The sequence below is a fragment of the Fundulus heteroclitus genome, chromosome 15 (assembly GCF_011125445.2).
Source record: "Fundulus heteroclitus isolate FHET01 chromosome 15, MU-UCD_Fhet_4.1, whole genome shotgun sequence".
Classification (NCBI taxonomy): domain Eukaryota; kingdom Metazoa; phylum Chordata; class Actinopteri; order Cyprinodontiformes; family Fundulidae; genus Fundulus; species Fundulus heteroclitus.
Window position 1 is genome coordinate 27,319,500 of NC_046375.1, and position 10,945 is coordinate 27,330,444.

A 10,945-nucleotide genomic window follows, 5' to 3' on the forward strand; every position below is an offset into this window, starting at 1 on the left:
ATTTTAGTCCCTGCCTCTGTTGAAAACCTAGCCTGAGTGGGCCACTCTTACTGTGAAAGATGACTTACTACTTAAAGACTCATGACTGCTGATCCCTTTAGCAATGTGCAACACTGTACTGGAAAAACTTCACAAAAAACATCAAGGGATTGTGACATGCAAAGCTAGCGCTCGCCAGTCAGTGTGGTGGCATGAAATGGTGCTCAAATGATGAACATGTATACAGGAGAGACACAACCACCGTAAACCATTTATGCCTTTCCAGCATTCTGACCACTTGCAGCTGGAGTGGAGGTAGAGAGAGGCGTGGCTTGATAAACATCTTGTTTTGGTCTACAGACCATGCTCCACAGTCCACCTAGTGGTGAAATGTTGCTTATTGCTCCTTTAATCTAGTGTATTACTCTGCTGTATCTTTGTCCGTGTTTTTGCCACTGTAAGGCCTGAATTTCCCCATCGTGAGGCAATAAAGGTATTTCTATTCTATTCTATTTTTAAAAATGTATTCATGTTGCGTGTTCAAGCAAAAAAGTATTAAATTATTTCATAAAGATTTTTTGTTCTAAATATATTTATAATGTTTGTAATAACATTTTGTCTTGCCACCATTTATATTCCATTTTCTACAGTCGGGATAATAAATACATGATCAATTATGCAAGTTAGGTGATTACGTCATCTAGCAACCGTTGTGATGGATGTAGCCAGAAATCTCATTTGTTGGTGGGCCGTCAGACCCATAGACATATAATATAGATTTATAAAGATATAATGTCTATGGTCAGACCACCGACACTGTCACTGCTCAAACAAACACTTCCCGCACAACGACCGACACGTGACTGCGCCGTTTTTGTCTATATTTTAATTTATCTCGCTCCATAAATCATAGTCTAAAATGACATTTAGTTTATGAAAAAAGAAAAGAAAACAAGAAAAAGCCCTGCCGGAAGTTTCTCTTTGCGCATGCGCATCATGTGAACGCTGTTCCGGTCGGGAGTGCAGCGTTTCATGCTGTTTCAACATGGCCGAATCCGAGTACGTACCTATTTTTTTAGAGATCTAAACCCATCCTGTCTTTTCTTCCATTTGTTGTTGTTTCTCGGCGGGTTGAGATAAAATATGTGTTATTTGTAATGGGCGTAAACCAGCATTTTGAGGCTGGCGAAGTTTAAACGTGATAAATTGTTCTTCATTTCCCTAACATGCCACCTCTCAGCGGCTAGTTGCTGTGAATATATTTAGGGCTTGTTTAAAACAAGGCTGGTCTGTAAACGTGCTTTAATCTGACCGCGAAACATGCTTTAGGCAGAGGAGTGCCTAAAGCATAAAACATTGGTTTAGTCAAAGTAAACTGCTGCCTGACCGCATGTTGAGTAAAATCGAACAGCCAGGATCCAGGTTATGGGTTCCATCAGGTCGATCAGAGACTATCCAGTGGTCTCTGGTCGACCTGACGCCCACAGCAGATAGATCTCTGTAGTAGCTAGGAAGCTACAGCTCTTTGAATAACTCTGGGGCAATTCTAATAATATAAATGATCCCCAAAAAAAGGTTGAAAAGCAAAACTCCTGGACTGTACTTTTGGTGGCTGAAAACTTATTGTCGAGAAACTTGAACAGGTTAATTTGCTCATATGTACTGGTATAGCTCAGAAAATTAAAATATGAGTTTAAACTTTTTATCAATCGTTTCAGAAAGGGAAACTTGAATATTATACGAATTCATCATGAGGCATAGAGTAAAATATTTCAAGCCTTTCTTACTGTTTTGATATTAATGGCCTATGGAGGAAACCTTTTCTCTTTGGCATTTACTGAGACATGTAGTGGACTGTTGTTGCTAAGTGATCCAAAGTCCCATTTTGAGATGGAAGGAAAGTTAAGACTTTGGTTTGGAAATCAGAGTCTGGAGGAGGAGTGATGAGGAGCAGTTAGTTTTGCTTGATTGGCCAGCAAGCAGGCCAGGCCTGAACCAGTAGAGAAGCTATGTGGCATCATTGGGAGGAGGGCCAAGGCAGATGACCTGAAGGCCGACAACACAGACAAGGGCTGTGTTGTCGGCGCCGGTCGTTTGCCAGAGCGCGGTGAATGTCAAGCGTCCAACGGCGGGCGGTCCAGGCGAAAGACTTACCTGGATCGCGTTCGGTGTGAAAGCACCAAAGTACCAAACATCAACCTCTTTATAATATTCTAATTGTTTGAGGAAGGTAGTTCAAAACATCTGGTTGATTGGAAGAAATTCTAATTCCATTCAGGTTTAAGTCCAACACGCCTCTGTTGGATCAACGGAAGGAAGCCAGTGATATTCAGGGTGTGTTTACCTCTGTCCTTGTCTTATATTTTGATTGATCTTCTGTGTGTTTTCATCATTCTAGGTCAAAGAAAGTGATCAAGCTAGTTCCAGAGTATCTTCTGAAGAAGAGGAAAACATACCAGGCCATCAAAGCCACACAAGCCAAGCTTGCTCTGCTCGAGAAAAGAAAGGTGAGTGATGTTGGGGTTTCCTGCCTAAAAGCCTGTCACAGTGGCTGCGTCGTCTCAAAACTGCAAATCCCATCATTCCTCTCACTCACCGGATTATTAACCAAAAAAAAGTAAATCCTTTTTGGAAAAAGGAGGATAATTTCAGGGTGTGCTCTATGCACAATCACTGCTCGTTTCCCTGAGGTTACAGGTAACACGCAGCGGCTGGGCAGGTGTAGCGCGCGGGGTTTGGGGCCTTTGGCATGTTATTTATCTCATGGAACAATACATAACATTAATAAATGTTAACTTCGCCAAGGTGGCCGGTAGATGTCAAAACCAACGGGCCAAGCGTGTTTTTTTTTTACCAGCCAAAATACAAATTCTGACTGACCCCTGAGAAATATCTGCACATAATCCGGCTACGTGATTAGCCTGAGCTGATCGCTGGTTGTTAGCAAACGGACATAAAGGTGTCCTCCTACCTTCCACCGCTGGACTTTTCACCTGCATGTTTCTGTATTTCACAGGTATCGAAAGGCAAACCTTTAAAGTTCAGGCGTTTGGAGGATTTCCTGAAAGACAGCCACAAAAGGCACAGAGACGAGACGCGCATGAGAAGGACCGACCTGAGGCCCGCCGCCCCGCTGCCTCCTGAGAAGAACAAGCTGGCTTTTGTTGTGCGCATCAGAGAGTAAGTGCTTCCTCTCAGACGTGAGATAAGAGCAAACGACGCGTTACCTTAAAGTTCAGACTGCACTTCATAAACCCTTACCTTTAAATCCTATAAGTCCGATCAGGTCTGAAGGTGTGACAATCATACTTATCTGTGCACTTCTGGGCTGGTTGACGGAGTTCTGCTTCAGCATGTTGATTTCAGCCGGGTCGCAGTTCCTCGTTGACAGATCCTTTAGTCGTTCACGACATTCAAATTCATCTGCAGAGACGTGCCAGCACCAAAGGCGTGGCCTACAGCTCAGCAGACTTCCCCTGAGTTACAGGTTTAGGATTCTCCCTGTTGTCTACTCTACCCATCGGCAGCATGTTATCTGTATCAGTCTCTGCTGATCTGCCTGATCCACCAGCATGTTCTCAGACTAAACACGCCCTGCTGTGTTCGCACGTCTCTTTCTATCGCAGCACTGTGCCACATTCATTCCACCATCCCATCCTATCCAGCAGGTAAAGTCATTAGAGCTCTCTGACCTCCGGATTTTTATTTTTATTTTTTGATAATTCAGCAGATCAAGGGTCTTAAAACCCCATTTAGGTCACATATTGAAGGTTTGATCTGAAAGAGACTTACTGTCTGAGGTGTAGTCTTATGTGGCCCAGAGCAGCAGAGGGTCAGCCACTTTGTTTCACATAAACGAAAGTGAAGGAAAAAAAATATTGCAACGCAAACAATGAGGTTTTTCAGGTTTGCTGCTTCTGCTTTTGTACGATAAGAACGGGAATTATCACCGTTTTGTATTTTACAGCCCGTGGAGAAGACTTCCTTGTTTTACTCCTGGCTTTAAGCAGAGCTGTACGTTACGGTAGAGGATTCCAGCTCCCAGCACAACTTTAGACTGGCGTCACAACAGTGCAGAACCCACTAAAAAGGCTATTGTTGGGACCCGACATAAAATATAAACACACAATATGCATGTCATGAATAAGCTCAGAATACCTGGAATAACTAAATATCTTTAAACACAAGCTTCTCTGCTTTAAATAACAATAATTGTAGTTATTATATCCAGTCTTCCTGTTAAACTTTCAGGTTTTCTTCGGTCAGACCATATTGTTTAGAATATAGAACAAATGCTTATTATGTTGAAATGCTCATGAATTTGTGGCTTTAACTAGCCATGAGATTATATAGCCATGAGATTAAAGGCCGAAACACCCCGGATCTGAACTGGTGTAGGATCCGATGGAAAAACCAATGGTAGCAGTTCATCTGGTTGAAGTGAATGTGGAGGTAAATTTAGGGCCAGGTTCATCCCAGAAACACCCAGCTCAATAAATAGAAATGTTAACTAAACTGTGTACTTACCTATGGTAGGAGGTCAGAAGTACAGCAGGCGGATAAGAAAGTGAAACAGCGATCTTCAGCAGCAGCTGTGTGTTTACTGCCCGGCTTGTTGCTGATGGTGGAACTACTGCTACAAACTCACGTGAATCTGTGTGAACACTCCATCTCGCGGGTCTGGTGGTCCGCAGAGGAAGCCTCTACACAGCCGCCGTGGCAGGAACAAAAATCTGTTCAGAGGCGGAGGTCCGAACACTAGCAGTGTTTCTCGGCCTCTAGTTATTTATCACGGAGAAAAGCAGAACTGGGCTGTTTGGTTGGTTGGTTGGCATTCCTATAAGGTCACCATCAAAATCAGCTGAATTTGACGTAGCAGTTTGGATGGTCCCCTACTTTAGGAAGTCAGCACTAATATACCCTACCTATATTTGTGATTTACTTTGTTTTCTGACCTGTATCCAACCGCTGGACCTTCCCCAATCCACCTAGACACAAAAGCTAGGTAACAAGGTACGGCAGACAAAACCCAGCAGGCGGTTAAAGAACTGCTTTCACTTTGCACTTAGTGCCGCAAAGGTGACTGGAATAAAACTTTGGTGATGTAGAGACACTCCCATATGTAGCTCTGCTCCACCAACTGGGAACAGAATAGAAACGTATTGTCCCACAATGTGACAGTGGCCAAATCACTTAGACAGGATACGCAAGAGTTATACGCTAGATTAAGTAATATGAATAAAAAGCTAAACCTAAACTGTGAAGCAGATGAGAAAGAACTTATCAAAAGATAATACAGTATATTCAAGAGATGTTTCTAAATGTAAAGGTCATTGTTGCAAATCACTTGCTTTTTCATAATTTTGATGACATTTGCTATGAAAATCAAATGTTCAATTGAAGAAAATGTATTAAACCTAAACATAAAAATACTGTTGGTTAAATAACTGTTGATCTTGATGTTTTGGCTTTACGTATAGAAGGGAACTATATTTATCTGCAGATTAAATGACACACTAGGGAGTAAAACCTTGCTTTGTTCTGGTGCTCCCATCAAATAGGGGGTTTTCAGGTGACGTCACGCTCACGTGAATACTCAGCGCGTCCGCCATATTGGGTGGCAGTCGTTTCGCACCGTTGACCTGCGTTGTATGACGCCTTAGGCAGTATTGGAAGTGAACAATGGGGAAAACGTGTTTAATGGTTGGTTGCACGGCCCGTGGAGGTGGAGATCAACGCTCTTTCTATCGCCTACCAGCCGTAATCGTGAATCAATGTGAAAAAACAAAACAGCTGTCTGAACAACGCCGTCACCTATGGCTGACACGGATATCCAGGTCCGATTTGGACGGTGTTAAGCTAGAATACGCCAGAGTCTGCGGTGCTCACTTTGTCACAGGTAATTAACTGTTAAGTATTTAAAACATGTAAGAAGAATATATTAATAATAGGGCTTGGGCGTCATGTCTTATTACTTTCCGCGGCTGCCGTGTTGACTGCCTCCGCCGCCTCTACTGCCTATTACTACCGCATACTGTACTCCCTCTCTCAGCCGTGTTTTAATTTGATTAATTTCGCCTTAACTTGATTTCAACCATGGTAAACCGTTGCTGTATTGTGGGCTGTAACAGCGCAACACATGATCGCCATGGGAAAAACATAGAAACAGATTAATTTTCCACCGCTTTCCTGCCTGGAGGCGCAACCACGGAGAACAACTGTTAGTGATAACAAAGAGTCGTCGGCTCGCTTGGATCGCGGCTGTAAGTCGACCGAACATAACTTTCCACAGTATCCCGATGTCAATGAGAGTGTGTTCTAAACGTTTGAAACACATAGCAGCAAGTTAAAAGTACATTACATGCGTGAGTGGTTGTTAGCGCTAACGGTTAGCATGTGCCAGAGCCCGTCTGAGCACAGCTTACCTTTGAACGAGTTACTGTGTTCCCACTGTTTGCTGGCTTTATGATCTGCAGCTCCTACCGGCGCCAATACGGTAAATACAACTTAATTTTTCACTGGTCATTGTTCTGCTTAAATAATTAAAGCCGCGAGCGGCGTCGATCGGCCCTGCGGCCAAGCGCCTTCGCGCACCGCCCGCCGCCGGCCGTCAGCCACCGCAGAAGCATGCGCCGCATTTGCGTCGGATTGTTTACATTTTTACCATCTTATTAAAACTTACCCGTCCACGTATGATGCCGATTTCCTTGATTTACATAACCAGATGTGAGCTGGTTGTGAGCCTCTAGATCCTTGTAAGCTCTCATTTCCTCAAGAGTGTGCAGAGGGTTTTCACCGAACACCAGGTAATGCATCTGGATTACGGCTAAACAAGGCACCGTGGAGGGCATAGGGGTCCATATGGTCGATCACGGAACATTTCCTCAGATATACGTCCTTATCTGGTCGCTCTAGCGTGCTGGCGTACTTATCCATTCGCGATACGATAATACGTGTACGACAACTAGAGATAAGGAAGTGTGCCACCCAATATGGCGAACCGGAAGTTGGCCAGTGACGTCAGTGAAAACCCCCTATTAAGACATAGCTGCTATAATTCCAGGCTGCCACCAGATGTCCTCATAACGAAGCCTTGCTGATAAGTTTTTTTTTTTTTTTTACTATAAAAAGAATCTCTACTTGAAGGTCCAGGCCCTAAATAACTCCACATGGACATAAAGGTTATCAGTGAGCAAAAGGGGCTTGGAGTCCTCTGCTGCCGTCCAGTTCATGCAGGATGTGTGTTTGGTCCATTTCTCCAACCTTTTTAGAAATGTAACAGACCATGGAGGAAGTGGCTCCGGTTTCACTTCTTCCCTCACCACCTGGGTCCAAAATGAACGCATTGTGGTCCTGATGGGGGGGGGGGGGGTCCTTTTTCCTCACTCATAATGCTCATAATCAACAATCCAAACTGCAGAAGCCTTCTCGGGTGAGAGGTGAAATGTTCAAATGTTCTACAGCACACTGACCGCTGTGTAGAAGTGTTTGGCCTGTAAATCAAACTGTTTAAACGTGTGTAGTGTTGGATGAAAATCCTGCTTACAGCATCAGTGTGAGTAAAGCCCTTGGGATTTAGTTTGAGTTAATAAGATGAATAGAATAAAATATGTGAATCGTTTATAATTCCCCATAAACAGAGGGATGTAAAACTATTTAAAAAGGTAACATTAAGGCTAAGGTTAACTCAAAATGCACTATAGAAATAACAATTTAAAATAACCCTGAGGAGGTTAAGATTACAGTCAATAGCTCACTGACCTATTTTTTTTTGTGCTTTGAAGGGCCTCCTCTATGTAGGAATAAACTTGGAGCAAAGTAGATAAAAGTTTTACTTGGTCTGGTGTGAGTTGCGTGTGCTTCCTGTTTTCAGTGCAGTCGACATGCCCTGCTCCGCCATGCAGCACGGCTCAGTAGGCGCTCTAGGTGACGACGTAAGACGCTCATCCAGTTTTTATATTTAAAAACGGAACCAAATAAAGTTCCTTCTGCATCCTTGTCATTAAACGCAGTAAAGTAATCCCACGACAGTCTCCGTCCCTGTTCTGGCAAGCCTCTGCCATGATGGTGTGGTCTGGCTCCTCTGGAGGGAGAGCAGGGCGCCCCCTTCTGGATTGCAGCCACACTACAGCACTAAACCATTACTCCACAATCATAAGTGGATGGTTGCTTTAATTAATGACTATGTGCTGTGCAACTTTACCCTTCAGTGTTTTTAGGTGGTTCTGTTTCCACACACTTTGATGGACTTTTCTGTTTGAGTTGAGTCTAAAAGAAAATCACCTTAAATACATTCCTATGCCTAAATAGGGAGAGCATGTAATTGTCCTTATATTCCCATGGATTTAACACTGCTAGCCCTAAGAACCTGCTCTACGTTTCACTGTGTAACAAGGATGGAAATCAGCAAGTTAGACCTCAAAGCAAAGCAGAAGTCGGGATTTTTGGGGAAAAGCCTGATTGGTGGATCTCCATCTATAAAGCAGCAATAAGGACGGTCAAAGAAATCTCAAACAAACCTAGAGAAGATTTCTGCTCCTAAAGCTGGCTTAAATTAGCTGTTGAGGAAATAAAACTCAAAAAGGGCTGAAAACCTGCACAATGTATATATACAGTATATGTAAAGAATTTCTAAGTTTCAGTATAGTGAGAAAAAGTTTTTAATATTCTAAAAGTTGAGTGGTATTCCTTTGCCCTTAGGATTAAAGGTGTCAGCCCCAAGGTGATGAAGGTGATCCAGATGATGAGGCTGAGGAAGATCTTCAGTGGGACCTTTGTTAAAATTAACAAGACCTCCATGGCTATGATGAAGATGGCGGAGCCGTATGTTGCCTGGGGGTGAGTCATTCTGACCGCTGCGCTCTCAGCCGTACTAACATGTCACTCTGGGGTAGCTAAGAACATCGCTCAATCTCTCCACCAGATTTCCCAACCTGAAGTCGGTCCGTGAGCTGATACTGAAGCGCGGTCAGACCAGGATCAACAGGAGGAGAGTCCCCCTCACAGACAACGCCCTCATTGAGCAGCACATGGGTACGCCCCCTTACACTCTCTCCATAGGACAGAGGAAACACTCTGGAGATGTTTAGTTGTGGCTTCAAAGGGATTCCCAGACGTGGATTTTAGATGAGAAGCCTACACAGGACTTTACGGTCTGTGAAGGCGCCGCCATCTTGACCAGACCCGAACCACCCGGTGCTTAACAGACCGCTACAGCGTCCCCTAAAAGGCCATCTTGTTCTTGCTGACGGGGCGTTAATGCAGCGCAGGGTGCCGAGGTGGAAGGCTAACGTTAGCACGTCTACTCTGTTTTGGTGCGACCCGTTGATTATTCGGCTTCTGACACGTCGGTGTGGTTCCAGTTAAATGTTCTGCTGCTCCGTACACCTGGTGCTTTGCTTTGAATTTTTCTACAACGTAATTATTAGTTTTAGAGAGTCCAAAGCTGAGTCTTAGTTTCGCCTCCAAAGGGACCGTGAGAGTAGAAAACGGATAATGACAATCCAGATTTATCTCATCAGTGACGTGCATGTTGTCACAATGAAACGTGTTTTCCGGCGTGAGCAAATTCTTCCTTTGCTGTAAAATCTCAACATTAACAAACAGGAGTAATTTAAAACAGAGAACGGATGGGTTAAATAAAGCAGTAGTGAGTATGTACACCTCAGTGTATGCAGTTTATTTGGACCACTGAGGTTGTAGCCGACCTAAAAGCACTAGCAGCTGTTAGTTTAGTGCTTTATTATTTAAAACGGCCTGACCCGGACACCTGAGATCAGATCAGACATCCCCACTGAGCAGTCTTTTATTGCGTTCCTTGTCTTCCTTAAAACAAGCCATGGCTTCCCTACATGTTAGGCTTTGTAGTGTTGATGCCCTGTCTGTGCATCCCCCAGCCTGCTGCCATCAGTGACACATGTCCGTCCTCCTCACCCACCTCCTTCTGCTTGTTCTGCAGGTAAAACCGGCATCATATGTCTGGAGGACCTGATCCACGAAATCTACTCCGTCGGCAAGAATTTCCGAGCGGCCAACAACTTCCTGCTGCCTTTCAAGCTGTCGGTGGCCCGTCACGCTGCCAGGGATAAAGCCGGACTGCTCAAAGACCTGGGAAACCCTGGCTTCAGGGCCACTGATATTAACTCCATCATCAGGCTGCTGAACTAAGAGGAGTTTTTGCACAGGACGGACACTGGGGCTCCACCTCAAAGGAAGCTGGATTGTTGCAGGGCAGATGTCGGCGATGGGGAAAATATCAAGCTGTTTAGGTTTGATGACCATCCTCATCCTCTGGTGACACCTGCAGCAGGCTGGGAGATAAACCAGTGATGTGAAATAAGGACCTTTGCTTCATCATTGTCGTTATGCGCAGGTTGTGTTGTGCCCCAGAGAAAAAGAACTGAAGCAGAGAGGCTGAGTGTAAAACAGCAATTATTACTGACGCAGAAACATTCCTCTGTTTGTCCGAGGAGTTCATCTGTAGTTGCTGCATCTTCAATAAATCAGGTTGCTCTTCATGCATCTGTACATGTATACAACAGTATGATTCACTGTTAATGCAGATAGTTTTATATTAAAGACATGTTTGGTGACTAAACGCAGTGTCATGGTGAGTCCTGACTGTAGGATGGTATTTCTAAACTAAAGTCCTGGTTCCAAACAACTACTGGGTAAAAGCTGGCTAGTCACATCCCTGACCCGTCCTCCCTGACTGACTGGAGCGTTTAGGGCCCCGTTGCTAGTAGCATACGCTGGGCTGGGACAACATGTCTGAACTACGGTATCATCTGGGCTAGTTCAGAAAGCAACTGAACATTTCATCCCCAAAGTCGACATGTTTAAAGCAACAATAAAGATCTGAGTGGGTTTATTACGGCTGCTGTCGGTATGCATCAAACGGTCTAAGGGAGGAAAAGTGGCTTAGGGCTGGACGATATAGAAAAAATTCATATTGATAAAATATAAA

General features: G+C 44.1%; 1 protein-coding gene across 1 annotated transcript; it reads left to right on the forward strand.

Annotated features, from left to right (window-relative positions):
- Positions 1-902: 902 nt before the first annotated feature.
- On the forward strand, positions 903-10,572 carry rpl7l1 (ribosomal protein L7-like 1). Its single transcript, XM_012878273.3, has 6 exons — positions 903-1,038; positions 2,378-2,486; positions 2,996-3,159; positions 8,680-8,817; positions 8,903-9,012; positions 9,938-10,572. Exons 1-6 carry the CDS (start codon positions 1,025-1,027, stop codon positions 10,144-10,146), a joined length of 744 nt encoding a protein of 247 aa, XP_012733727.1. The 5' UTR covers positions 903-1,024; the 3' UTR covers positions 10,147-10,572.
- The last annotated feature ends 373 nt before the right edge of the window (positions 10,573-10,945 follow it).

Excerpts from the sequence above, each read along its gene's own strand:
- rpl7l1 (XM_012878273.3), top strand. Across the intron at positions 2,487-2,995 it reads CTCTGCTCGAGAAAAGAAAG|GTATCGAAAGGCAAACCTTT; the intron begins GTGAGTGATGTT and ends TGTATTTCACAG. Across the intron at positions 9,013-9,937 it reads CCTCATTGAGCAGCACATGG|GTAAAACCGGCATCATATGT; the intron begins GTACGCCCCCTT and ends CTTGTTCTGCAG.